Source organism: Osmerus mordax, chromosome 17, assembly GCF_038355195.1.
Source record: "Osmerus mordax isolate fOsmMor3 chromosome 17, fOsmMor3.pri, whole genome shotgun sequence".
In the NCBI taxonomy this organism is placed as follows: Eukaryota; Metazoa; Chordata; class Actinopteri; order Osmeriformes; family Osmeridae; genus Osmerus; species Osmerus mordax.
Genome location: NC_090066.1, coordinates 6,195,222 through 6,222,807, shown reverse-complemented (window position 1 = coordinate 6,222,807; position 27,586 = coordinate 6,195,222). Strand labels below are relative to the sequence as shown.

The window sequence follows — 27,586 nt, the reverse complement described above, 5'->3', positions numbered from 1 at the left end:
CCAGTTCTCATACTACTTTGTTCTGGCACGGCAGAGAGCTTAATAACAGGATGATGCACGCCAACTCAGACACTGGTCAACCTCCAAGTGAAACTCACAGGATCTGGGTGGCTGGCATACAGTGTGTGTGAATGTGCGAGTGTGTTTGGATACGAGTTTCCTTTTCTAGGCGACCCCAAGGCAAAAAAAGCCAGAGCCACATCATAAAACTAGGTCTGTTCATGTACGAATCAATTGCCAAACTGCCGAAGTGGAAGGTTCACAGCAGGCTGCAGCAAGGGCCTGTCTGGAGGTGATGTTTGGCATTGTTCTGGTTTCATTCTGCACCCAGCCTTGGCTGTGAAATTATTTTAATGACATAACACCACCTCCCCCAACACTTGCAATCATTCAATTGTGGTGCTGGCTGTGTTCATGTGTGCCAACTGTTAGTTTTCATTTAAATTGGGGTGATGGCATACATTTATTTTTATTTTTTATTCTTTATTATACAGTCAGTATTGAATTAAGTATAAGTGAATCGAGTTCGAATTGCCTTTGAATAATAATAAAGATAAAGGTAGAATGATTAACATATGTGCCAAACCTTTGTTCATATAAAGTCCTTATTTAATGTAGAGTTTACTGCATGTAAACAAACTTAAGTTTGATTGACAGCGGACTTACCTCGTTAGATGGTATGCTGACAACACCAGTTGATCGGCGCTTCTCTCTCAACTTCCTCTTCTCGATCTGCCCTTTCCCCTTCCTGGAGCTTGGACCACTATTCTTCTTCTCCTTGCCTTTGCCAGGTGACGTGCTTTCTTTGTCACTGTCATTAGAGACAGCAGTGGGGCTGGAATCTTGAGAGGCACAAGGAACTTTCTCCGGCTGAGGTGTCTTCTTCAAGTTACTTCCCTGGTTGTCCGCTCCTTTGGGTGCTGGTGTGGTGGGCTGCAGGTCGTCCTCGGGTCTCTTCAAGGCCGAGGACGATGATGAGCGTGCCATTGGAGAGGATGTCAGGCAGTTAACGGGAACAGAGCCCCCGCGATCAATGTTGGCGTTGTTGTTCAGTTCGGTGCTCTGAGCGGCACTGCGCGTCTCACTTTTGTTGCTGTTGCCTGTCCCAAGAGATGGAGTGGCAGCCACGTTACCAGCACACGCGCCAGTGGCCGCGGCTATGTCCACAAGCATTTTCGCCCTCATTTTCTCCCGTTTAGCCTTCCATTCTTCTAAAAAGTCTGTCGGTGCAGATTTAAATCCCCCCGTTGCCATGATCCTTTTTTGCACGTTTGTTCTCACCAATGGGGTTCACCTGGAAAAGTTTTTTTGTTGATTTAATAGTATTCAGTGTTCAATAGTAGCCTACTCCTACACCACCACTAGACAGGTGAGAACAATTACATTTAAATTGGATAAATGCAGAATGTTAACTAAATGTTTTACTTCCCATAAATTGTACCGAATGTTGTATTAATGTTTACAAAATGTGTCTTTCAGTCACACTGATAGGATATAAAGATTTAGCAGGTCTCATTAAAACCGAACTTCGTTAGAAAGTTACAACACTCACATCTAAAGGAACTTCAGCGCTGTCAGCACTCAGATGTCCAGAAGTTTTACTGTGTTTAAAACTAACGTTCAGACAAGTAGTCGACTTAAATCTAAATTACCACTGGAGTTACTCACCTGCTCTTTTACAACGCTTTCGATCTCTCAGGTGAACAGACGGTTGGTATGAATTGAATGCTACTTCACAGGGAAGCTCGATTAGTCACACGCAACAGAGAACAGCGTTCTGCCCACTTTCTCGCGCTCTGGGCTTTCCGAGGACACACGAGTAGGTACGAATACAATCGATGTCCATACTAACACGTAGGGGAATGAAAATTAAATCCAAGGTCAGCCTAATGCAGTATATTTTATCAAGGGTTGTTTACAGATACTTCTTAGCTGCCAGTTTATCTGCTTGGTTTCATAATCTGTCTACTTTTCTTTCAATTGTACATTTTTTGAGCATCCTGAATGCCTTTCGCATTATTTACAGAGGCAATATCAGTTTTATGTTGAGTTGGAATCGAACATTTATTTTGAGGTAGGCTACAGTTTGTTGATGACATGCGCAATCCCACGCAGCTCCCACGGAGCTTCTTTATGCGGTGAATGAGTCACCAAGGCCGGCCCACGGGAGCTTAGAGGTGAACACAGAAGTGATCATCTCAATAGCAAAGACCAATGCTGCCTCCACGATCTAGGACTTTGTGTACATTTACAACGCTTTCTGTAATGGCTGGATGAAACGAAAATCAAAAATAAAACTGAAAGGAGCATATGACCTTCCATGATAGCCTGGTTAAAATCCCTTGATGAATGGGGAAACAAAAACAAATAGTCGTGGTTTGGCATGTTCCCCCGAACTCGTGTAAAATTTGACAAATTATAAACTTTGAAGAACCCGTGCATCATCCTTATTAGCACGCTTGTTGTTTCATAAAACATGTCAGAAGCATAACCCAACCTCAGTTTTACTTTCAGAGTGCAAACGTTAGCTGCTAATTATAGGCTTTCCATGTTTAATGATCCATAGGCTACACCCTGGTCAAGGTAATATCCTGCTGTGTGCTGTGCATGGATGCAGAGCTCCACTGTAATAACTTGCTTGCCATCCAAGTGTGTTCTGTACCATTTCACTCTAGACTTTGGTTTCAGGACCCTACAATATTACTCCAATGGTATAGAGACTAGCATGAGAACCGGTGTGCCCTGCAATTGAAACTTTAAGTTTCTTACTTAGCCCTCCACATATCTACTCAGTCTTGCAATGTTATCAAGTGGGTTTCCAACAGGAATTGGTCATATCGACACAAAAGTGCACTTTACAAATCACTGTTCATTGTCGTCAAACGTCAGAGATAAAGGAGAAATATACCAAGGAGGACACTTAAACGCCTGGTCTAAACATAGCTCCTGATCTTAAGGGTGAGGTCAAACTGCTGCATATTTAGCATGTTTACGTCGGTTTTGGGGTGGAAGAAAGAAGGACAGGACACAATGGGTTTTCTCCAAGTCTCCATGCCAACACAAACTCCCTGTTACTTTCAACCAAATCCCACTTAGCAGCATTCCATGAACACATTTCCAATGGGAGACAGGAGAAGCCTTCCCTCCCATTTCTGAAAACGTGTCTTATCTTTAAAGGTTCAAGACCCTCACTAAAAACAGTCTGGCTTCTTTCAATAAATTCCCCCGATCAGTTCTTCCTCCTCTTTACTCACAGCCCACAATGTACATAAGTGGTCAGATAAAAAAGAGAAGCCAACCGTAAAATGTTAATGCTCGGCAGCCTCAAACTGATATTAAACATAACATTGTGTCATGTTTTCTCTTATGTTAACAGTTTTTCATTCATCCCGCAGGTATGCTTTCACCATAAAGCCACAAGATGGCCAATAAAATGAAAATGATCTTTTTGTTGTTGTATCTCAGACAGCCTTTTATATGAACTGATGCAGTGCTCAACTCTCCATGAAAATATATTCAGTGATGATATTGTCCCAGACACCCCACCGCATTTCTATCCATTTGGGTCAGAGGGGTTGTCTTCGAACACAAATCAACTGTAGTCTTGGATGAAAAATACATCTCAATGGAGAATCTCTATGGAAAATGCTTAATCCAGATGTTGAAAACAGATGTATTATGTTCAATGTTACGCTTAAACTTGGTTTCTTCAAACAATTGCTTGTCCAACAGCTGTGTGGTGACTGTGAGATAAGGATCACTCAGGCAGCCTCTTGAGGCCCAGTGAGTGTGCTGGACATACCGGCTGAGGTACAGGGGGATTCAGTCTCCAAAAGGAATGTCTGTCTGAGTTTGGCCACTGGATGAAAACACAAGACTTGATGCAGGAGGGCTTCAACACGGAGGACTAGCAGGAGCCAGAGAGAGATAGAGAAAGACACGGAGGACTAGCAGGAGCCAGAGAGAGATAGAGAAAGACACGGAGGACTAGCAGGAGCCAGAGAGAGATAGAGACACAGAGGACTAGCAGGAGCCAGAGAGAGATAGAGAAAGGGAGAGACAGAAACAGGTAAAAAAAAAGGTCAGAGATTCAAACAGATATGGTTTACTTTTTGTATTCTGCAGGGGACACAATAGACCAGAAGTCACAACCTGAAGAGAGTTCTCTAGATTCCTTTCTGTAGGCTTGGTGGGATTTGTTTACTTACATTTACATGTATTCATTTAGCAGACACTTTTATCCAAAGTGACTTCCACGCTATAACAGACCAAAAAGACTGTTGCTCATTAATAAGAAAAAAGGCATCCAGTGTTTGACCCTCTCGCCGCTCTGGTGATGTGGGCATTAGCTTCATGAAGTCCTCTCTCACTGTCAGCACAGTATGTCCCTTACCCATGCTGTGCCCCCCAATGGCTGCCCATGCCATCTGTGGTGTGCCATCTGGTGGGCATGGCATGGCGGGTGACTAAGTGGGCCAGCAAGCCAACCTGTTCTCAAGCCCAGGCTATGTTCTGCATTCCTGAGTCAGCATCTCTCTCACTCCCTCTCTGAATGCTGATTGGATGATTAAAATGTAACTGACATTTCACAACTTAATTGTTGTGTCAGATGCTGCAACTGTAGCATCCCTAAGCTGACAGTTAAACGTATGAATCAAATATTCTTACTGTAAATTGGGTATGAGTATTTGAGGTCTACCGCACCAGCTGAAATTCTGCTCCCCAGCTGACACCTCTAGGAGGCAGATGGAATGAATAACTTGCTTTGCAACTACCATGGTGACATAACCACAATTGTTCATTGCTTCTAGTGTATAACTGCATCCTATGATAATGTTGTTTTTCTGCTGTGTCAGAAGAGACAAGCAGTTTTCCTCCCTATAAGCTGCCTTCTCAACCCGTGGTGAACGTGTCATAATGGGAGTAACTCATATTTAAGCCCAACAACTCTTTCAAGCAAAAAGTGCTTTGTTTAACTAGTACACAAATAAGTGTGTGAATGAGAGAGTTTGTGTGACAAGAGATAGAGAGAGACATGAAATGGGGTCTAGCTTTGTGCTGTCAGCTGCTCTGCCATTAGCTCACCACACACTGCAGCTTCAGCACAGTACGACAGGAGGGAAGAGAGGGAGATTAGGCCACAGCGGTGGAAAGAATGAGAGGGGATCGTGTGTGTGTGTGTGTGAGAAAGAGACAGGAGCTGCTGAGCTCTTATTCCCCCCTCTCTGAAGGATTTAAAACCCAGAGAAGCACAGCAGCGCATCTCCGGGTAGGACCGTTGTCAGTCACCAATCATGAGTCTAAGCCCCGGTGAAACTTATTTGGGGGAATGTTCCACATTTCTTTGTGCTTCACTGAACTAATATCGAGCCTGGGCCAGAGCGGTCAGAAGGGGAGGTTGAAACAGAACTCAGACCTCATAGGCCTTTGAGCTGTGGGAGCAAGGCCTGGTCTTTGTGCATCACAGGAGCATTCACACAAGGATACACAGGTATTGAAACTACAAATGTCTATATTCCAACAAGAAAATACATACACCTATAAAAAATACATGCACTCAGCAACATTATGACCAACAGACCCAACATATCCTCTTATAATACAGGGGGAAACCACGAATAGGCCTCAAGTATTTAATCCATTAGCTTCTATAATCATTTGCAGCCATTTTTATGTCTGGGAAGCTGTCCAGCTGATCTTTTTCCCATTAACTCTGGTCAAAGCTCTGATGAAGACAATATGCTTGAGGTTGCAGCACAGGAATTTGCGTGTCAACATGAAACATTAACCAGACTGATAGTACGACTACTATAGTGAGCCACCATTGAGCAAAAAACACATATGGAAAATATAACCCATTTTGCATGACTCTGGGCCATCACAGCTCTAACACATACCACCCACTTATACCCAGTGTCTCAGAAGGTGGTTGGAATGGGCCATGAAGCTTGATGAAACCAGTCTCTAGAACGAGCTTAGTAGCACACAGATCGTATGAGCTCAAAGCACTTTAGGTACAGGTGGTAGTTGATTCCGTCTTTCCCACATTGCTTTGGGTATTCTCCGTGTTAGACTGTGAGCAGAAGGTGTGTTTATTGAAGCCTGTTTTGTACCTAACCATGGGTGGGGGACACATTTTGCCTCACACCGTTATCGCTGCAGTGATTTCAGAGAGGAATGGGAAAGCAGAGAAAACAACAAACACAGGCTTGTTTTGCTACCAGCATGCAGCAGCAATCACCCAGTCCCACAGGTTTGACGAAGTGTGTTTTTGTCGTCGATTTACCGCCTTTACATTTAGTAGTCATTGTTCTAAACTAGGCCATACATACAGAACAAACAGCATTTTACTCATGGTTATAGTGGTTAAAACAACTGGTTAGAACCAGTCAGGGTAGGTTTAACGTACCTAAACTGTCTTACTAATAAATCAATGTCATAATACCCGCTAGCATCATCGTGTTGAAACAAGTCTTAAATTCACAGTTGCAGCCTGCTAATACAGAAAAATGAAGAATTCATGCTCAGCATGTTAAAAGAAATACTTAGTAAATACGATGGAATAAAAATGTGCACCATCTAGTGGCAGAACACTGAATTCAGGTATGTTACTTCCTAGAAGTCATACTTCTCGTCCAGGCGTTCTCACTTGAGGAAATACAAATAAAAAAAACTATGACATGAATACAAAAACAACAAGGTCTTTACAATGTACAAGTTTATTTTTAATGAACTCTTCAGTGGTTGGTAGTCACAGCACAGCTTGCATGTATGAAGCCACACACACCTATTTTACAAGATGACAGGACATTTAAAAAGAAAAAAAAATATCAACGAGAAAAGAAAAAAAGTCAAATAAAATCGAAACCAAAAGAGGAGATGGCCAACAGTCCATCTACAGTGACTCTTTCCTACAGTATTTCTTTAAAAGGCCACTGAAATGCATAAACTGTTTCTGATGCATGGACTTTTATTTTGAAGGTGGCAACTTAGCTGAACCTGCCATCCAGACTCCTCACATGGCATTGACAGTGCATATAGACATCATAAGAAGACTGGGTTAGCGATACCTAAAGATATTTTAGTGACAAAATCTTGGCTAACACTACAGCTTAAAAAAAAGAAAAAAAGGAAAGAAAATGAACAGCACTCTTCCAAAGATACTGAATACAATGTGTGAAATGTAGTGAAGCAATTATATTATTCTTATCTCACAATTATCGTGAACACTTTTAAAACTGGAGAGAAAAGAATCACTGAACACTGCCAGCCAACTCCTTTAAGAGTGGCCCTACTGTCATCCAATGTCTTTAGACTATAAAAGGAAGAAAAATAGCTAAAACACACCTTTTTTTTTGTCCTCTGGAGTTTGTATATTTTTAATAGTAACAGGCGGGAACCGTTAACGCATGCCATGTGCTGGGCTCAAACAATACATACAGGTATATACAGCATCACTCAGTACCTGCTAAAACGAAGTGAGGATTACAGAGTATAAACCATTGACTACACTACAAACTTAAAGAAAGCAACAACAAAAAAAGAGGGGGAAGGGGGAAAGCAAGGATGGGTGATGGAGAGGCGGAAGAGAAGTGAAAGTTCTACTAGTGATGGACTCATCATTAAAGCATTATTTTTTATAAGAAATAAATGCATATTGCACATACAGTGAAAGCTTAAATTCCACCAAGTCCACCATGATCTGTATAAATCGAGAATTCCATTTCCCTCTTTGAGGAAGACACACAAAGGTTCAGAAATGGAGGGAGGGTGGGTGGCATGGTTAAGAAGGAGAAAGGGGGGGGGGGGGGGGGGGGGGCGTGCCTGTGGTACTTGAAAGGTGAAAGGGATGAGAGTATTAGGGCAGCGTGTGTGTGTGTGTGTGTGTGTGAAGGGAGAGTTCTCCTCCACGACTAGGTGTACAGCTGAGAAGTCATCTGCTGGGAGACAGAGCCTTCATAAGGAGGGTGACTTCTGGCACTTAGAGAGGGAGGAGGAAACTGCACATTGCACCACACGTCTATGCAGGTAGAGGATAGGTGTAAGGGGGAATAAGAAGAAATCACATTGAATAAGAGAGTGTGGCACAAATAAAATCTGGTGTTGGTATAATAACTGTCCCTGTGACAGCTGAGAGATTGGTGCAAGTGTTGTTTTATATGTACAAACTAAGGCTTCATGGTTAAATAGTTTTTTTTTTTTTTTTTTTTTTTTTTTTGAGGCTTCCCCGTCCATAACGCCGTTTCACAATCCCCATTTCATCTGCTGTGTAAACTGTGATCCCGGATCTGGACCAGTAACCATTGAATCAAGTGGAAAATTACCTCGAAGGCGTCTACAATGGTGGTGGTGGTGGGGGAGAAGGATGGATGGTTGGGGAACGGATAGGGGCAGTGGAGGACGAGGGAGGGATAGAGGAAGGAGATGGGGGAGTTCTTGTTTCTGATGTCTGTTGCAATTAATATCTAAATGTGCAATTCCATGAGTCACTGCCATGAGGGAGGTGGCGCGGGGCACAGGATGGAGGGGCGCAGGGGGGGGCTCTACTTGGAAAGCTTGCTAATGACGCGAATGAGGGCTCCATTCTCATCCTTTAGTCTCTGGTTGTCTGCTTTCAAGTCTGGTAGTGTCTGAAAGAGAGAACAAACGACACGAGAGAAACAGGGAAGAGGGAAAGAGTTGGGTTAGACGAGTCACGACAGACACATTGGAGGAGCTGTTGGAACCAGTCAGTCTGGTTCTCCAAACTTGTTAATGGCAGCATGTATGCATGTCAGCTGTTCCAACAAGCCACACAAGTTTCTCTCAAACATATTTGATTTCGGTTTATTTATTTGTAACAATTCTTTCTCGTCACGTAAATGTTCTCACACGAGAAAGTGAGCAGGCACACACACCACAGTCCAAAATGTCAGCTAAATTAGCCATGCAGAACAAGAATGGCTACACACTTGCATCCAGGAAACAAAGTCTCTCCAATACAGCACAGTACAAACCCGGCAGAACAAACAGGCTTTCCTTTGTTCCGACGCATACAGGGCTCCAATGCATGAGAGGGGGACAAAAACAAACTGCTGTATCCTACGCTGCACCTGTGGTGCTGTGTACCCTACAGGAATGTAGACTTGCAGAGGTGGCTGTCACGTTGGTCAGAGCTTCGGGTGCAGTTCACTTTGAACTCATTACCATTTTGCTTTGAAAGCGGTGCCTAAAGTGAAAATGCTTGATTCTAGTGGTTCGCCTGCAGTGAGCCATTGTGAAACATTTACCCACAGCAACTTGTTGAAATCTGCTGTAACTGAGGCAATTATACATTACTTTATAAAAGCTTAATGCTTAATTATTATCCCACATAAACGCACCAAAAACCCAGAACTCCACCTTTTTGAGACAATATTACAAAAGAGCTCTGTAATAAAGAGCCTAGTTTTAACACATTGAGTTGGAAGTTTCTGTAAAGCCATGCAGATGAGGATTGTCCTGAGTAACCACACATGACGTCCTCCATCATGGTATAAACATATCTCCCTCTGATACACTAACATGTACAATAACAGTCCAGGGAGTAACAACAAGAGTCAAAACTCTGATACGAATGACAATCAACCAACCAGGCCTCAATTCACTTCAGGATCACCCAATAGAACCAATAGGAACCCCAGAATAGAGAGCAAGTGCCTTCTGGGACAAGGTGTATTTGTACTACATGTCGATCAAACAAGTAACTCCAGTAGCTAGTACCTGGCTCCCGTCAGTGCAGCTGTAGAAGCACACAGCCATTGAGCCGAGGCTGGGTTGATGTCATCTCAAGAAGGGGGAAATCAAACGAAGGGGAGGGACAGGGGAAAGAGTCGAGGAGGAAAGAAACCGCGTCCCCCCCCCCCCGCCCCCCGAAAAATGGCCACCATTTTGGCGCCAAAAGAAAAAGCCATGTCATGCAAAGAAGCCAAGACAAGCCAAACTCCACAACTGCACTCCCTGGATCAAGGCTTCAAGACGGCACACTTTGGGGACAGAACAGAAAAGGGGACACTTTCCTTTAAAGCACATCGGAATTATTAATAACAGACTGCTGGAAATCAGCTGCAAAAAGACAGATGTGACCATTGTTTAGTACCACTTGCTTATTAAACAACTGGTACTCACCTGACTTAAAATTAGATGAAAATCCCAAGTGGAAAAAAAGGGCTCAATCTTTCTGTTCTTAAAAAGGTGTACTAAAAAAGGAAAGTGCCCGGTCCAAAAAACAAATCACACTCCCCATTGTAAAAATGGTGAGGCCAGGGGAGGCAGAAGAACGGAGGGGAGGGGGGGGGGTCAGAGTGGTAAAACCTGGTGGTGTCGAGGTGGCTCTGGGGGCACCTGCCTGTCTATGGGCGTGGGGCGGAGCACGGATGGAGAGCATGAGAAGGGGTTGAGGGAAGTGGTGGTGGTGGTGAGGTGGTGGTCGTGTTGGGAGGAGAGGGGGGGCGCTACAGGTCAACGGCAGGCAGGTGGCTGCAGGCGGACTCGGACAGCTTGGCAACCACGCGGGCCAGGGCCCGGTTCTCAGCCTGCAGCCGCTCCTTAACCTGCCTCAAGGCCTGGACCTGCTTTACTTGGGGGAGGTTCTGCAGGAAAACCATAACACAGAGAGGGAGACAGACAGACGGAAGGAAGGGATGGAGACAGACAGACAGAAGGAAGGGATGGAGACAGACAGACAGAAGGAAGGGATGGAGACAGACAGAAAGAAGGAAGGGATGGAGACAGACAGAAAGAAGGAAGGGATGGAGACAGACAGAAGGAAGGGATGGAGACAGACAGAAAGAAGGAAGGGATGGAGACAGACAGAAAGAAGGAAGGGATGGAGACAGACAGAAAGAAGGAAGGGATGGAGACAGACAGAAAGAAGGAAGGGATGGAGACAGACAGAAGGGATGGAGACAGACAGAAAGAAGGGATGGAGACAGACAGAAAGAAGGGATGGAGACAGACAGAAGGAAGGGATGGAGACAGACAGAAGGAAGGGATGGAGACAGACAGAAGGAAGGGATGGAGACAGAAGGGATGGAGACAGACAGAAGCCGTAAAGGAGACAGACAGGAGAATGGAAGTGAACCACAAAAGGAACCAGGACAGAAAAAGGAAAGAAGGAATTCGAAAAGGACAACATGGTAGAGAGGGAATGAATAGAAGGGGGGAGAAAAAAAAAAAAAAGAAAGAAAGAGGGAAAAGGAGATTGTTAGGAAATGGGGACAGATATTCGGCACAGGAGGAATGACACGAGCTCTCCAGGTCGGCATGTGGGCGAGATGGGAATCTACAGTAGCAAACTAGAGCACAATGAGAGACAAGAGGGAGACATGATCACACAGCTGTCCATGACCTAGAAAGAAGACACCCACATTCAGGCTCAGTACTGGGAGGAGCACGTGGTGGATTTGTGTGTTTATCCCCCCACCCCCCACCCCCCCCCAGAAAACAACAACCTTGAACAGGACGTCACTCCAGGAGTTGCTGCACTGAGTTGGAACGAGAGATGCTACCTGGTCCTGGAACTCAAACTTGACCACAGAAGACTTAACCGTGACCCCTGGGGAATATGAGACTTGGGCCATGGTAGCAGATAGGTGTGACGGTGCTCGAGAGACCCAGAGAGGTGATCCTTTCAGTACAACAAACTCTACACGATCACGTGAATTCTCGTCAGCTGCTCTTTGCCCTCTGGTTTCATGAGTACACTGGAGAATTAGCATGGTAGAACCCGCTAACTAGACAAGACCAAATACACTCCCATCTAACCTGTCATGCCATGCTCTAGCTACCGGTCAGACCAATACTAATGTGATATCTTGAGGTAAGATCCCAATCACTAGGCACCAATTCCCAACCAAAAACTGCCCCAAACTCATGTGTCTCCCCCTGAGGGGTGGGTGAGGAGGGGTGGTGTACCTTGAGTTCCTCCTCCATCTCAGAGATCTTCCTTTCTAGAACTCTTCTGTCCTGGAGGGGAGAAGGGACAGACAGCAGTCAGACCAGGGGTGTGCGTGCAAGGTTGATGAGAGAAAAAACAACAACAACAACAACAACAACAACAAAAACAGACACGTGTAACACGCAACCCCAGTTCTGCTCCGCATAGAAGAGAGAGACGGGTGAGAGAGAGGGTGGAGGATGGAGCGGAGGACACACACACACGCGTGACCACACGCATGACCGTGAGGCATCATCAAGCCACGGCCGTGGGAGAGGACGGCGGAACATTCCCGCCTACGGAACCTAGCCGTGTACATCGATCTGCCTGATGGGGGTTACTGTTAGAGGCGGGGGTCGCGGGATGAGGGCGTTACAAAATACAAAAAAAAAAAAAAGGGATGAAACGTTGGATGAGGTGGAATGAACTGAGAGGTTAATGGGATGTGTTCATGACGCCACTGGAAGGGAAACGAGGGGCAGCGAGGGGTTAACCAGAAGCAGTCCCCCTCATCTGGGAGCCCCATGTAGTGAGGGGAATGTTTGCTGTGACCTGGGATCAGAGCTGGGGAGGGAGGGCTACGGTTTGGTTAACACTGGGAATTTCCACACACTAGCGCCACGGACGGGAGAAGAGCCAATCATTACAGGACATGACCTGGTGAGAAGGTTCGCTTCGGGACGTTTGCGTCGTGTTCCCATGGTCGACGACGCAACGTTGCCCGAAAGGCCGCCGGCGTGATGACAATGAAAGTGCCTCGAAATGCGAGTGAGCAATGTCATGTACAAGCACATGCAGAAGAACCCCCACACACACACACTTAAAACTTCCAGGACAAACACAGACCATCATCCTGTCACGCACAGATTACACAGACTGCACAACACACACTACTACACATGACAATACTTGATAAGGGGTGACCACACGCTGGCTAGAAGGTTCAAAAACAGGTGAGAGAAGGAGAGCTTGGTGCTTTGAGGGGCGGAGAGCCCCCTCCCCCACCCCCACAGGGGGGGAACTAGAGGAGATGGTGTGACAGCAGCCAGCAGCAGTGGCAGAGCACTAGGAGGATAAGACTTTGTTAGACCATACCACCACCCAGCTGAAATTGGGGCCTGCTCGTAACCTTCAGACATAAACCAGTTAGCATGTGTTACCACTTTGTTAGCTTCAACTGTACGCCATTCCACACATGTGCGGGGAATGCTACTTTGCTCGTTTAGATTAGAAAAGTATCGCTTCAAGTACAAAAAAAAAGGCAATTGTTTTGAGGAGGTAATGAACACTTTGGAATAACAAGAACTGTTGCTCTTTAATTAAAACAGGCAGTAAGTAGTGTAACATTACGGCAAAAGCAAAGAGAGAGTAGTTACCCTTTTCTCCTTCTCGAGCTGTGAGCGATCAGCGAAGCGCTCCTGCCTCTGAAACACAAACAGCCGCAGAGTCACACAGCTGACAGGCAGGCAGCGCACACGGAGGTTGACATTCCCCTCCCTGCAGCCTCTCATGTAATACAGGAGGTAACAGTAAGAGTCTTACCTCCTCCCCCTCCTCCCCCCCAGCCAACCAGCCCCCACTACCCTAAACCCCTTAGCAGCCATCCCCACACCCCAAGCCCACCTGTGTGGCCTTCTCCAGCTGTAGCTTCAGGTCTGTCAGCTCCAGGTCGGTGTCACGTAACTGGGCCTTCAGCTTCTCATTCTCAGCTAGTATCTGCTCATAAAGCTGGAAGAGACGAGTGTGTCAGTCCATACAGCACCGCGGGACCAGGATGGCACAAACATACCACCTGGGTCTGTCGACACGCCGTGTCCCAAAACACCTCTTACGAGATAAGAGCTCACTAAAGGCCATAGGGATGACAATACCATACTGCAACAGCCCAAGGGGAGTCAACATATTGCATTCGGAAACCTCACATTACGAGGGCATGAGGGGGTTAAGTCAGGCGTTGTGGAATTGAGATTTGTGAAAGGGGAGCCTGTTAGGAGCTGTGGTACCTTCTTGTAGTCAGTGGCATCATCTCTGTCCAGTCTGCTGGAGTACGGCCTCCGCCCCTCGCCGTAGCCACGGCTACCCAGGGCGTCGTAGCGGTCAGAGGACGAGGTGCTGCTCTCGTTCCTGGGGGAAACGAACACCGTCACCGAGTCTCATTACACGCAGCGAACATTTACCCAGGGCTTGGAAAGTGTGGTCATTGTCTGAAGTGGCTCAGTGCGTTGGGTAAATAGGATGCTTGTGTGTGTGTGTGTAATTTGAAACATACCTGGACAGTCGGTCACTCTGTAAAAGAAAGCAACACAGTGAGTGAGTGAATTGTAATGTCTTTCCCTGTTGTCTAAACACTTGAAAGTCCACGACATATTGAGTGCACTTGAGTCTTTCTGGTGTCTAGACAGGCCGAGGTCTGGAATGTAGATTCTCAATGAGTGTGCATGCGAGGGGTTGTTCTGCTCTACATGAACTGAAGCCTACAAGTGCATCTGTGTGATCACTTGCAGCAAAAGATGTGCACAAAACAAATGAATGTTCTGAGCGTACCCGGTTTTCACAAATGTGAAACCGAGTTATTTACACAGTGAACAAGGGACTGAAGGGAGGTTCTGCCAATAGGACCATGAATGTAGACGCCCCACCCCATTCTCCTTCCTGTCAAGTCTAATGATGAATGAACAGTTTGAGTAGTTGTTAGTGTGACCTCTTCCAGGATACTGTACACTTAGAGCCTGTCTAATATCAGCTGCCGAGAGGGGAATAGCCTGAGTTTGTTCCTATCCACGCACGGCTAATGGGCCGTTTCCTATTTTGTCTTCCGCTCTGGCCCCGCCCATGTGGGCTGCCCAACAACAAAGAGGCCTGCTGGCTGTCAGAACCCAGCGCCCCTCCACCTACTGTGTGATCTGGAGCCAAGTGCCTCTGTCTGAGGGCCTCTCCTTCCAGACACCAAGCAGGCTCTGGCCCAGCTCGGGTTAGGAATCCATCCTGTGGTGGATCTGGAGGTCTTCTAAGATCATAGGATGCTTTTCCTACTAATCTAGACCTACTGTATTAGAACCCTCCAAGATGTCAAACCCGCAGAAACATGGCTTCGACAATCGCCAGGCTGTTTGCCATCTAAGTAACAGTTTTTCAAAAGGCTTGGCATAAAGTTGAGTTTTTTTTGTATGCTCCCTTGTCCTTGTTTCCTTAATGTATTGTGGAGTGTTAAACAATTGCTCTTAATATTTCAAGTGACTGAGGTTCAAACTAAAGCTCACATGTACTTTGACACCAGTGATCCACATTTCCCTCACGTGGCAGCCTTGTTTTGGAATTCACTGGACTGCAGGCTAGACTGCTTGTGGTTTGCAAGGTCACCTTAGCAACAGGACAATCACAGGAAGATAGAGAAGGAGGGGGGATAATTACGTCCAAAGTCAGCACGGGGGGGGGGGGGGGGGGGGGGGGAACAGAGGGAGGGAAAGAGGGAAAAGGTCTTGTTTCTTTACTGTACCAAGGAAAGCAGGCCAAAATAGGACAAATGAAAGCAAATTTGTACTTGTTTGGCCTTGACTATCCTAGGTGGGAGAGGCAGGAGGGGAGAGAGCAGCAGCTGGAGTCTAAGTTGGGTCAAAGCTTACAGTGAAGCCAGGGGATTTCTGAATTCCAATGCATTTTCATCTGCCTGTTATCTATACTTTTGCCCTTAGGCTAAATGACTAGGCACAGAGAATGTAGGTGTGTGTGTTTGTTTGTTTGTTTGTTTGAGAGAGAAAGAGGAATGACTAGGCACAGAGAATGTAGGTGTGTGTGTTTGTTTGTTTGTTTGTTTGAGAGAGAAAGAGGAATGACTAGGCACAGAGAATGTAGGTGTGTTTGTTTGTTTGTTTGAGAGAGAAAGAGGAATGACTAGGCACAGAGAATGTAGGTGTGTTTGTTTGTTTGTTTGAGAGAGAAAGAGGAATGACTAGGCACAGAGAATGTAGGTGTGTTTGTTTGTTTGTTTGAGAGAGAAAGAGGAATGACTAGGCACAGAGAATGTAGGTGTGTTTGTTTGTTTGTTTGAGAGAGAAAGAGGAATGACTAGGCACAGAGAATGTAGGTGTGTTTGTTTGTTTGTTTGAGAGAGAAAGAGGAATGACTAGGCACAGAGAATGTAGGTGTGTTTGTTTGTTTGTTTGAGAGAGAAAGAGGAATGACTAGGCACAGAGAATGTAGGTGTGTGTGTTAGTTTGTTTGAGAGAGAAAGAGGAATGACTAGGCACAGAGAATGTAGGTGTGTGTGTTTGTTTGTTTGTTTGTTTGAGAGAGAAAGAGGAATGACTAGGCACAGAGAATGTAGGTGTGTGTTTGAGAGAGAGAAAGAGCTAGAGAGAAAGACCTAGAGAGAGAGCTAAAGAGAGCTAAAGAGCGTTAGAGAAAATTAGCGAGAGAGAGAGAGCGAGAGAGAGCAGACAGAAAAGGAGGAGAGAGGAGTGTGATGCTACCTGGGGTTCGCTCTTGATGCTGCCCTCCTCCGAGTCCGACTGCTGGTCTGGGTCATTCTCATCACTCTGGAATAGGAGGAGACACACCCACACACACTGGTCACTCCCCGTTCTGGGCAACAGCTACTCTCAGGTGTACCTCCGATCCAGCTACGCTTACCTGACCTGCTGAATCAATAATGCCCTCTGTTTCTATTCTTGCCTTTACTGATCTGTGTGTCGGCAAAAAGATACACATTTTTGCTCTACAATTTGGAATGTGTGCGTTTCTGCGTGTGGGTGTGTGAGGATGTGTGTGTGTGTGTGTCGTACATCTTGGGTCCAGAAGGAGACCCCGGTGGAGCGCCTCTTCTCCCGGGGCCGCCGGCGATCCCGTATGGAGCGGGGCTGGGACCTGTCCTCTCCCTCCTTCTCCTCCTCCTTCTTGTCCGACTCTGTCAGACAGAGAGCAGGTGAGCCTCACGCACACAGAACCCCCCCCTACCCCCTACCCCCAAACCACACAGCAGCCCTTGACCTTTTAATAACACACAAAGGCAAATCTGGAATGTGACGACAAATAAATAAAATGAAATGACCATTTAAGAGCACCAATTATTTTCCAAATCTACAGAATCTTAAATTTGGCATAAACCTTTTGTTTGTTTGACTGCACTCGTTGGCAAACTTCGGGTAACAATTGAGTTGGACTGGGTTCAAAGAAAACAGCTTTGGCTCTGAGAAAACAAAGTGCGGATTGTGTTTTAGCTCTGGGATGGAACCAAGGCCTTTCCCAGGGAGTTTACCCTCTCACAAGAGAACTATTTCGATTAAGAGCCACCCAATCCTCTCCCCTCGGAGGGACTGAGCCGAGGGTGGCACGGTTTCCATGTGAACCTGGGTGTGGGGGATCCATGCCAAGACGGGCTTGAGATCAGCTTAACCTGTCTGTGCCTGCCTGGCTTTGTGGCGAGGCTGCAATGTAAGCTGTGTCCTAAGGCAGGTGTTGAATTCAAATACTGTGTGTGTGTGTACACGCGTATGGGTGCACAGTCGAACAAGGAGGTATGTAAATCAAAGCACTTCACTCCAATTATCCTGTTCTAGTAAAAAAAAACAGCGAGACAGACGCGCGAGGCCGGCCCGTTCTCCGTGCGCTCTCCCCACCTTTCTCCGTGTCCCTGGAGGCGCGGCTGTAGGAGGAGGTGATGCCCGTCAGGCTGTTGGGCCGGTTGAGGGAGCTGTAGGAGCTGAGGGAGGAGCTGGAGGAGGGGGCGGTCGTGCCGACCGTGGAGGAGGTGGAGGAGGGGCGGTAGCGCTGGTACGGCTGCAACAAGAGAGAGAGGGGAGGAAACGACAGCCTGGTTGGTACTGCGACTTGACCCCGCGTCTGTTCAAACATCTCACTGACACTTTCAGGTTTTTTTTCGTGTGCGTGGATCATCAAGTGAGGTTGGGCAACTGCACCGATTTGAGGTTGACGGTTAGGCACTTCAGTGAGACCCGGAGGGAGTGGTCTCTCCCAAAGGGGATTGAGAGGCTTGAACACCTACCTCTTCCAGGCTGCGGTACCTCGACCGGTAGTCCTCCTCCTTGGTCTCAGTCTCCTTCCTCTCCTCCTGCTGCTTCTCCTTGTCCTGTTTCTCCTTCTCCTCCTTCTCCTCCTCGCGGGTCCGTGTGGGGCGGCTCCTCCCCATGGTCTTCTCTGCCTCCTGGAGGTCAGTCAGGGTCACGCCCTGGAGGAGGAAAAGGCAGGAGTGAGGCGAGTCGCCGGGGAGTCAGAGCTGCTTTCTGGTTGGCCATTTTGAATCTCACAAGGGGCTCAGCAACAAAATGGCAGTCTGCAGTAAATTACGCAGTGGCTTTTATGACTCGTTTCAGGACCTTCACGGTGAGCATTATTCTGTTGTAAAAACAGTTTAACGATTTAATAGGAAGTGTAAGCTGAACCACATTTAGTTGTCTCAGTGTTTCAGCGAGGACGAGGAACAGTTTCATTTCCCTCAGCTTGTAAACAACCAACTCATAACAACACTGCCACAGTGAGGAATGTGTGCCTAGTTTATACAAACTGTAACTTAACACCCAAGGAAGAACAACCAATAAAGTTCAGCAGTAAAATATAGACCTAAGAATGGTAAACATTATGCGTTTCAGTAGCATGATAAAATGGACTACGGCAAGAAATGTGACAGTCAGCGGTAACTATCGTTGATGCTCACATTTATAATCCACCACCTTTACAGGAGTGGAAGTTTACAGTTGTACAGTTGGCAGCTGACCGACAGAGCATGTAGAGATGCTTCTGTGCTTGCATGTTAGTGTCTGTCGATGTGTGTGTGTGTGTGTGTATGTGTGTGTCCAAGGGGAAGGCGGGGGGCTGACCTGGGTGGACCTCCTGGACTGGCGGGCCTGCCTGGAGCGAGCCTTCCTCTGAGACTCGGACTCCTCGTCTCGGACAGGCGTGAGGTACGATCTGCCCCAGGAACAAAACACAGTCAGGGGGAGTCACCTGGACACGCGGCTGATATGAGCGCCATACGCTGGGACTGGATTCCAATTCAATTCACTTTATTGATCCTGAAGGTCATTCACAATGACCATGTAATGACAGAGCTCTCTATCATGGACTGTGTATCCACCAGACACATTAATAACACATAATAACGCAACAGAATCCACTTGGGACGAGCAAAAGGTCGAGGAGTTGTTGCTGTTTTGGTTTCTTCCATGGAAAAGGTTGTCTACGTCCCCCTACAGAAAGACGAACTCGTTCACTTCGGGGGCCGAGCCTTGGCCTTGAGGAGCGGGCTGCTCCTACCCATCTTCCTTATAAGGAGAGAACTCACCAGAGCGGAGAGAGAGATGACTCTCTCCAGCCCCCACCCCTGGCAGGTGGCTTATTTCAGTGCAGACTACACAGGAAGACACACTCTTAACCCCAGTTAAACACACACTCTCTCTCTTTCTCTCTCCCCCCCCCCCTTCCCCTCTCTCTCTCTCTCTCTCTCCTTCACACAGAGTACACAAAGCATGAGAAGGAAGAGATCACACCCTGTTCTCAAACAGAGGCTGTGTGTCCGGAAAAATCTACTGAAAAGAGCAAGAGACAGCGGACTTTGAGGGCATTCACAAGTTCGTCTGATGAGTGCATGGGACACGTCCGCCTATATGGTGGTGTGTGTTTGTGTGGTATGCGCGGGTGTGCAGGTGTGTGCGTGTGTACCTGCGCCTCTCCCTGCCGTCAGAGCCTATGATGGTGCCAGTGGTTGTAGTGGACGTGGTGGTGGAGCCAGTGTTGATGGTGGGGATGACCGCAGCAGACTCCTTCTCCTTGTCCTTTTCCCTTTCCGCACTCTCCTCTGCCCAGTACCTGATCACACACAGACACAGGCATTACTGCATTACATTTAGTCATTTAGCAGACGCTCTTATCCTGAGCGACTTACAGTTAGTACAGGGACATTCCCCCGAGGCAAGTAGGGTGAAGTGCCTTGCCCAAGGACACAACGTCATTCGACACGGCCAGGAATCGAACCAGCGGCCTTCTGATTACTAGCCCGATTCCCTAACCGCTCAGCCACCTGACTCCCTCCCGCATTACTGTACTGACATATAAAACGTGATCAGGAAAGGAGTTGTGTGTGTGTGTACACGTACTGGTTTGTTAGTCCTGTGAGCGTACAGGTGTGTGTGTGTGGTGTGTGTGCGCATGTGTACCTGCTGGTGAGGCTGCTGGAGGAGCCGGTGCGGGCCGAGGAGGAGCCCAGGCTGGAGAGCAGCCCGCGGTGGCCCGTGGGTGAGGTAACAGACGAGGAGGTGGTGGTGGAGGAGGCGGACGTGGTGGAGGAGCCCAGGTCCTCGTGCCTCCGGCCAAACGACCCACTGCGGACACCAAGGGACCACCGTTATGTGGAGCATGGGGGAGGGGGCGGGAGGACGAGGATGCGGGATGGAAGGAGAGACAGAGAGAGAGAGAGAGAGAGACGGGATGGAGGATGGAAGGAGAGACAGAGAAGAGGTGCAACCCCATTACCTTTGCAATACAAAAAGAAGCAGGATAGCCACTTCTATTCACACATGATGCAACAACACAAACCAGGCTCCAGCTGTACACTGAATGCATTTCCACGATGCAGAGAGAGAGAGAGAGAGACAGAGAGCGAAAGCGAGAAGGACAGCGAGAAGGACAGCGAGAAGGAGAGCGAGAGAGGGAGCGAGAAGGAGAAAGAGAGCGAGAAGGAGAGAGAAAGAGGGAGCGAGAAGGAGAGAGAGCGAGAAAGAGAGGGAGGGTGCTGGTTGGCACCAGGACCGGTGGATGGTATACCTGCGGTATATGCTGTAAGACTGGTAGTGGGAGGAGGGCGACTGCCAGGGTTTAGCGTTACAGGTGTTAGGGTCCAAGCTGGAGGCGGACGAGGACTTGGCGGGCACGTCCCGCGTGCTGCCACTCCGCCCTAGCGCTAGCGTGTGGGACGTGCTGGTTGGTCGGGTGGGGGGGGGGGGGGGGGAAGGGGGCAGGGTGGGGGTGGTGTGGCGTGTTGGGGCAGGCGAGAGAGGCATGTTAGCAGGGGACGCACATACACACACACAAACATATATACACACAAACATATATACGCACACAGATAAAAAAAAAAAAAAAGACTACAAGCTCTGACGCCTGTCTGTCTGTGTCCTGGTTGTCTGTGCTGTAGGGTTTGTGGGTAATGTAGTCTCATTGGAGTGCCAATGAGGCAACAAGGCCTCTGATGATGGCTGGGGTGGGGAACACTACAAGCACAGCAACCAGACAGGACGAGTGCAGTCATGCAAACGACTGGCAGAGAGAGATGCATGTGGATGATCTGCATGCCTTCTCAGGAACAGATGCTCATAAAGCATGTACAAGCATGCCTCCAACTGCACTGGCGTACAAAACTAAACACAAGACTCAAAACTAACTGAACTAAAACCACCGACACTAAAAACTCGATGAGGACCAGCGAGGTCGTAAGTTTGACTCATTAACAGCCTAATGACCGGAAAGGGATCGGATCGATGTTTGGCGATCTGATGCCCTGGCGAGGAGGGTTGGGGTGGAGAGGGGGTCTGACACGGGCGGGGCGTGGGGCTAACCTGCGCTGGTAGCTGGGCGTGGTTCTGTTGGTGGAGGCGGTGCCTTCGCTGTTCTTGGTGTCCTCGTCCCAGCGTCTGTAGGAGCGGGTGTAGGAGCCGCTACGCACCAGGCTAGCAGCAGAGTCCCTGGGGAAGAGCAAGCTACACTAGCACCCTGGGGCTCCACACATGTACACCAGGGATGATGACACACCCGTGTTGTTACTGTAGGGGTTTCTGAGCGAGGGTTTAACCACCCAAAGAAGATTCTAGCAGTAAAAGATTCTGGTCAGACTGAATCAATGCAATATCTGTAGAAACTAGATGTACTGTAAAATGAGGGTACAATTATATTCCTTGGATATACAGGCTACTGACTACTCTCTGCAGGTATATTTCTGAACAAATGTTTGCTCTACTGCTTTTCGTGGCTGTACATGAAGGGAACAGAGAGCATGTGAGCCACACAGCATGCACAGGCCAGACTGAAGCCTCCTCCAGCCTGTCGCACACAGCTGTGAGCAGCAGGGGGCGCTGCTTTCAATGCACTTTGTGGGGCAGCCGGGAGAGCCCAGCCAGGGAGGGTCACCTGTTCTCTTTCTCGTCGATGTCCGACGTGCTGGCCAGTCTCCTGGGGATGGTGGGGGCAACGTAGGCCAGCCGGGTTCCCTTGTCCTTCTCCTGCAAGGGTCAAAAGACAGTGAGTCGTGTGATTCGGGGGTTGACTTGGAGCCCGTCTCAAGATGATGAACGAACGCAAGTAAACGATTCGACACCAACACTCCAGAACAGCCTGAAAGATGTCATATCGACAGCCAGTTGGGAAAGGAAGTGGCCTTCTAAACGAGTCCTAGACCTCTGGTTTCCGTGGTAGCGCTCGACCTAGCATCGGAACACACGAGGTTAGACGGGGACGGAGGGGGGGGGGGGCTGTGGAGGCGGACCTTCTCTTTGTCCTTGTTGTCCAGGGAGGAGGAGAGGCGGGGGCTGGAGGCCGAGCGCATCACCCCGGCCGGGTCCTTCTCCTTCTGGGCCTCCTTGGTGGTGGTGGTGATCTCCGCCAGCGCCCCGTAGCTGCCCGTCTTCCTCAGGCCCAGGCGCCACGAGGCGGGGGACTCGTCCTTCCTCTCATCCTCCTTGGGGGACACCTTCCCTGCCGACTGGGCCGCCTGGGGAGAAGGACCCCGACAGAGGAGGGCATTGATTGATTGACAGTGTCATAAGAACAGTAGCAGCAGATTTGAGTTTAGTGTCTGGGTAAATAACACTTGGGGTTAATCCTAGGCAAACAGCTAAGAGTATCGGTATGGGTGAATCCGGTACTCGACCATGTGTGTGGATTTATTAGCGCTCAGAGGAGACATTCATGTCCATGTGGAAGGGGGAAAGGGAGGGCCTGGATGCATGCTGGACACCTAATCTCCACTAGGAAATGTTTACAAAAAGCCAAACAGGCGAGTCATGTTACACAGCATACATTCTCCTCCTTCAAACTAAACACCGGTGGCCTGAACCGAGACGGTTACAGAGATCCCACATGTGCCCGAGCACGGCTGGGAACCGACCCGTGCAACCTGTTAGGCTTCACACAAGCTGTGGGCACAATGCACTCTCCAAACACAATGGCAACACGGAGATGTCCAGGAGACAGCGGAGGATTGCTGGATGTGGACGACAACACCAAAAGCACACGGGTCACGGGGACACACAGTGAAAGCGTCGAGGACAGCGTGTGTGAAGATCATGCTGATAAACCGTGTCAGCGCGGACCAGGAACACGGGTTAGCCCACATCTGGGTCAGACCGAGGAGGTTAGGGATGTTGTGGTAGGTGAGGGGAAATTATTCAGGGAAGAGGGAGGGGGGGGGGGGGGATAGTAGAACGCTGGAACAGAACACACCGATGCCTCACCATAGGTTTTTTGGGCACGAGAGAAATGCCAGTTTTGCGCAAGCCTTGACGCCACAATGCAGGACAGCTTGGCTCCGCCACAGGCATGAGGGGAGTAATATAATCAGACTAAAGCCAACCAAGACAAGAGCCATGATGAGAGAGAGAAGGAAAGAAAATGAGAGAAAGGTAGATAGTGAGCAGCGGAGAAAGAGGAGAGCGGGAAATGAGAGTGGGGGAGAGACGCAGAAACAGGAATAGACACTGCAGCAGCAACAGAGAAACAGAGGCACGTTATGGCAGACAGATTTTAAGACCCAGACACTCCACACAATGTTTACTGGCACAAGGGGGGAGACCAGTCCTTAAATCTCAGCTCATATATGCATTTGGAAAAAAGGCAGAAAAACAATGTTGCTAGTGTCAAACTGGACATTGTTAAGGTTCTCTCACTCTTGTTAGACAGGGAACATTGTGTCACGTGTTTGGCTTTAAAATGTGGACAGGTATATGTGAAGAATAAAAAATAAGGAGTCCTCATTGGCTGGTATATAAAATGGGCTGGTGGACAGTCTCTGGTTTGGTTTGACTGCTGGGTCTGTGACCAATAGAAACCCATCAAATGGAAGTCATGAAACACCCAGTGGGTGAAATAATTTGATTTGTATAGCCCTTCTTACAAACAATGTCACAGAAGGCTTCACCTCTGCTCAAATAGCACAACTGCACCTAAACCAACCTCCCTCAAAGACTCAACTGAATAAATGAACAGGCCTACATAATGATATTGAAAAAGACGCACAGAAACAGAGCCACGTGTCTATGTAAACCTTACTGTGTTATTTTATATCATCATGGCCAACACTGCATCTTGGCCCTGTCAATATGGCCGGTCCAGTGCCTATCCTGGTGCTGCTACACCACATGCATCCTGCAGGGGGCAGCATCCGTCCAAAGGAGAACAGTGGAGGGCCATCATCCTCTGGGCCTTTGAAATTCACCACAGACACCATGTGATGCACGCCTTCTGAACACTGTCACAATTGGTTACAAACCCCACGGTACAACTGTTGCCATGTTTGTTAAGAAAGAGGGCCTGTACTCTCCAACCAATCGTAACTCTTGCTCCCGGAGCCAGCCTGACAGCTGTTGGGTTTTCAGTTCTGCGTAAGGGCAGTGTTGAGCCTACCGCCCTTACCCAGAGTAACAGCTTGTGTGACGAACACAACATTTCAACCATAACCTCATCTATGTAAACTCCCACGACCGCAAAATTGGGTTTGTGTGGAAGCAGGGAGAAACAAAATAGATGGTGAATCGTATTGATTTGTGAAGGCGGGAGGGAGGCTGGCGGGAGACGGGCAGGCGTCCAAATGCCTCGCAGCAGGCTGCCTGAGGTGGACGGGACGGGGGATAATAAGTGAATTCAGCTGAGACCACATGGTCTTCCGCTGCTCACAGGTGTGACCTAATGAGATGCCTTCACGTTACACGCGCTCTGAACCTCGACAACGCGCTGGGGGGGGGGGGGGGGAGGGCGGGGCTTAAACCCGGGCCCTCTTGATCCTCAGTCGACTACTGGGACATTCCCATCCTCCAATACCCAGCCCCTCAGAAACAAGGAACTCTCTGAAACCCCCTAAACCACTCTCTCAGCCCTGTGACTCTCTCCACTCAGGGACACCCTCAGAGTGCTTCAACCCTGACACCTGGAACAGAGTTCCTTCACTGATGTCCGGTTATCCGGGCAGCAGGAGACCTTATCCACCAGGCCGTACCTTCGTGAGAGGCGAGATGGGAGTCACCTGGTTAGTGGGGCTGGTCGGGGTGGTGGGGGTGGTGGGCGACGACACGGCCACGCTGGCTGGAGCCGGGGTGGGGGTGCTGGTGCTGTTGCTGACCGGGGGCGAAGGCTTGCTCTTGTCTGAAACGGCAGAGGGGAGGGAGTGTTGGTAAGGAACAGGGAGGTAAACACCCGCGACACTGAAAGTAGATTTCGCATCGCGCTCATGCAAATGGAAGCGATACGTAGGCCATGGAGTGCCTTTCCGTGTGCTGCTATCGGAGCATATTCAAATCCACTTTTCAAATCCAAAAGTTTTTTTTTTAGACAGCGGTGAAAATGTCTTTCCAGGATTGACGACAACGCACCTGCTTCGGTTTCGGATTCAGAGTCTTCCTCCTCTTCCTCCTCGCTGGAGCAGCTGGACTCGTCCTTCTTGCCCTCCTCTTCCTCGTCCACCTTCTCCGGCTCCAGGGCCTCGATACGGGGGGCGCTCTTCTCAGGCTCCAGGAGGACAGTCTCTTTGCTGGAACACACACACACACACACACACACACACACACACACACACGCTTGGTTCCGTGACTCACCTTAGTGACTAACACATCATCTTCTATGAAGAATGTAAATGTAAGAACTTTTCATTCATTTGGCCATTCCCTAACTATTATCAGAATCAAACCACCCGTTACATTAGGTTCAAACAGGTTGTTTGCCTTTGGCTTTAAAGACAAATTCTCTAACCGGTGGCAGTTTCTCAAGTAGTGACAACCCATTACTAGTTCATCCGTCTCTGCCTTGTTATTTACCTCTTCAGTGGTTTCAAAGATTGATTATTGTCCCCAGTGGTGGTGGTTTCTATCAAGGGAGACTTTTTCACATCCTTCTTCTCACTCAGAAGCTGAAAGCAAGAACACACACAGCAAGGATTAGCAGCAGTCCTTAAGGCCTGAACTCTGAGAACATCTACACGGACAAGAACAGTTCCAGGACTCTGTGACACATCACGTCAAACTGTAAAAAAAAAAAAAAAAAAAGATAATCAAATGCAATTGAGGGCATGTGTCACAAGGATACCTACACAGCAAACAACTCAGTTGACAGGTTTTCAAAACCATAAAAAGGTTACTGGGTGCATTAGAGCTGAAATGAAAGCACTCAAGCACTCACGACACAAAGGCTTACCAGATTCTGCTTTTTCTGCAGTTCTTCCAAGTAGGCAATTACATCTTCATCTGCTACGTCGAAAGCCGTCTGACCCTGAGGACAAGACGCAATTTCAAACTGTGGACAAAGCAGGGCCTAAACATATCCCAGCTTTAACTGGAGGTGCATGGGCTGTCTAGTATTCTACTGTATGTTGGAGGTGTGAGGTGAGGAGAGGGCTGGAGACTCACCACTTTGTTGATGAGGTCCATGTCACACAGGTTCTCCACCAGTATCCTGCAGGCCTCCTCCTTGCCCCAGTGTGCAGCAGCATGGAGCGGAGTCCAGCCATCAAAGTCCTTGATATTTACATCATACCCTGCTTGGATTAAAAGCCTGGGGGGGGGGGGAGACACAAAAACAGAAGTTGAGATTTGGAAAAGCTTGGATTTGGTGGTGCAAGCGCACATCACTGCCAGGGTCCAGGGTCCTGCAACCTCAACATTGTGACCATTTTTAGTGGTCCTTGGACACTCGCAATACAAAAAAAACACAACGGAAATGTATTTAACAAAAGATGAATAAGTGGGCAAATGTTCAGATGAATCAAATGCCAGCCACTTTTACAGTGAATACATTCCAGTCCATTTCTTGGACAGTCGTGCACTGGGCATCCCAGATCTTGTTTAGGTGCCATGAGTGATGGTGGATTGTGTTAAGAGACGCTTGGCTGACGTCCCAGCAACAGATGGCCAGAAAGCTGCAGTCCCTCTCCTGAGAAGTCGCTCTGGATAAGAGCGTCTGCTAAATGACTAAAATGTAAATGTAAGTCAGTGTGTGTCTGCTCTGTCACAGCCCGAGTACAAGGCATGACATGAAGAGACACAAACAAGACAAACGGCACAATAAAGGACCCTCGGGAGGACTAAAGGAGCCCCGGATTGAAACGTATTCGCAAATCCAACCTCAGAATCCCCATCGACACAAAAGGTCAGAGGTCTTTCAGATCCACAGAGCTGGCCTCTCGCTGTAAGGCAGTACCACACCAGCTGAGCTACGGTAACCCAGTCAGACTTACTTTAAAACCTCGGCGTATCCCTTGGCGGCGGCGACGTGGAGCGCCGTGCCGCCGGACTTGGCGTGGCGGACGTCGCTGATCTGGCCGCTGTTGACCCACTGGCGGGCGTCTCTCAGCATGATGCGCTCCTCTTCCTTCCTGGCCGCCTCGATGTCCACTCCTGTCAGGGAGGAGTGAGAGGTGAGGAG

At 48.3% G+C, this 27,586-nt stretch overlaps 2 protein-coding genes across 5 annotated transcripts in view; both read right to left on the bottom strand.

Annotated features, from left to right (window-relative positions):
* The window catches only part of pawr (PRKC, apoptosis, WT1, regulator), a 28,583-nt gene extending 26,844 nt beyond the window's left edge, over positions 1-1,739 (bottom strand). Inside the window, exons 1-2 of the mRNA XM_067254991.1 lie at positions 1,669-1,739; positions 667-1,294 (exon numbers count right to left, since the gene is read on the bottom strand). Of these exons, the coding sequence (XP_067111092.1) occupies positions 667-1,254 (588 nt within the window). The 5' untranslated portion in view covers positions 1,255-1,294; positions 1,669-1,739. The remainder of the gene's footprint in view (positions 1-666; positions 1,295-1,668) is intronic.
* A 4,964-nt stretch (positions 1,740-6,703) lies between these two features.
* Positions 6,704-27,586, bottom strand: part of ppp1r12a (protein phosphatase 1, regulatory subunit 12A) — a 44,570-nt gene continuing 23,687 nt past the window's right edge. The window contains exons 4-27 of one of the 4 annotated variants that reach the window (XM_067254191.1): positions 27,399-27,558; positions 26,572-26,716; positions 26,360-26,434; positions 25,984-26,075; positions 25,543-25,700; positions 25,197-25,315; positions 22,446-22,670; positions 22,091-22,182; positions 21,523-21,648; positions 20,732-20,884; positions 20,125-20,289; positions 19,631-19,777; positions 18,790-18,880; positions 17,958-18,140; positions 17,572-17,731; positions 16,738-16,859; positions 16,426-16,491; positions 14,226-14,242; positions 13,960-14,080; positions 13,580-13,684; positions 13,333-13,380; positions 11,935-11,985; positions 10,147-10,610; positions 8,569-8,630 (exon numbers count right to left, since the gene is read on the bottom strand). In XM_067254191.1, the coding sequence (XP_067110292.1) occupies positions 10,473-10,610; positions 11,935-11,985; positions 13,333-13,380; positions 13,580-13,684; positions 13,960-14,080; positions 14,226-14,242; positions 16,426-16,491; positions 16,738-16,859; positions 17,572-17,731; positions 17,958-18,140; positions 18,790-18,880; positions 19,631-19,777; positions 20,125-20,289; positions 20,732-20,884; positions 21,523-21,648; positions 22,091-22,182; positions 22,446-22,670; positions 25,197-25,315; positions 25,543-25,700; positions 25,984-26,075; positions 26,360-26,434; positions 26,572-26,716; positions 27,399-27,558 (2,759 nt within the window). In that variant the 3' untranslated portion in view covers positions 8,569-8,630; positions 10,147-10,472. Of the gene's footprint in view, positions 8,631-10,146; positions 10,611-11,934; positions 11,986-13,332; positions 13,381-13,579; positions 13,685-13,959; positions 14,081-14,225; positions 14,243-16,425; positions 16,492-16,737; positions 16,860-17,571; positions 17,732-17,957; positions 18,141-18,789; positions 18,881-19,630; positions 19,778-20,124; positions 20,290-20,731; positions 20,885-21,522; positions 21,649-22,090; positions 22,183-22,445; positions 22,671-25,196; positions 25,316-25,542; positions 25,701-25,983; positions 26,076-26,359; positions 26,435-26,571; positions 26,717-27,398; positions 27,559-27,586 lie in introns of all 4 variants that reach the window. The other 3 variants (XM_067254192.1, XM_067254194.1, XM_067254195.1) reach the window with 3 other exon arrangements.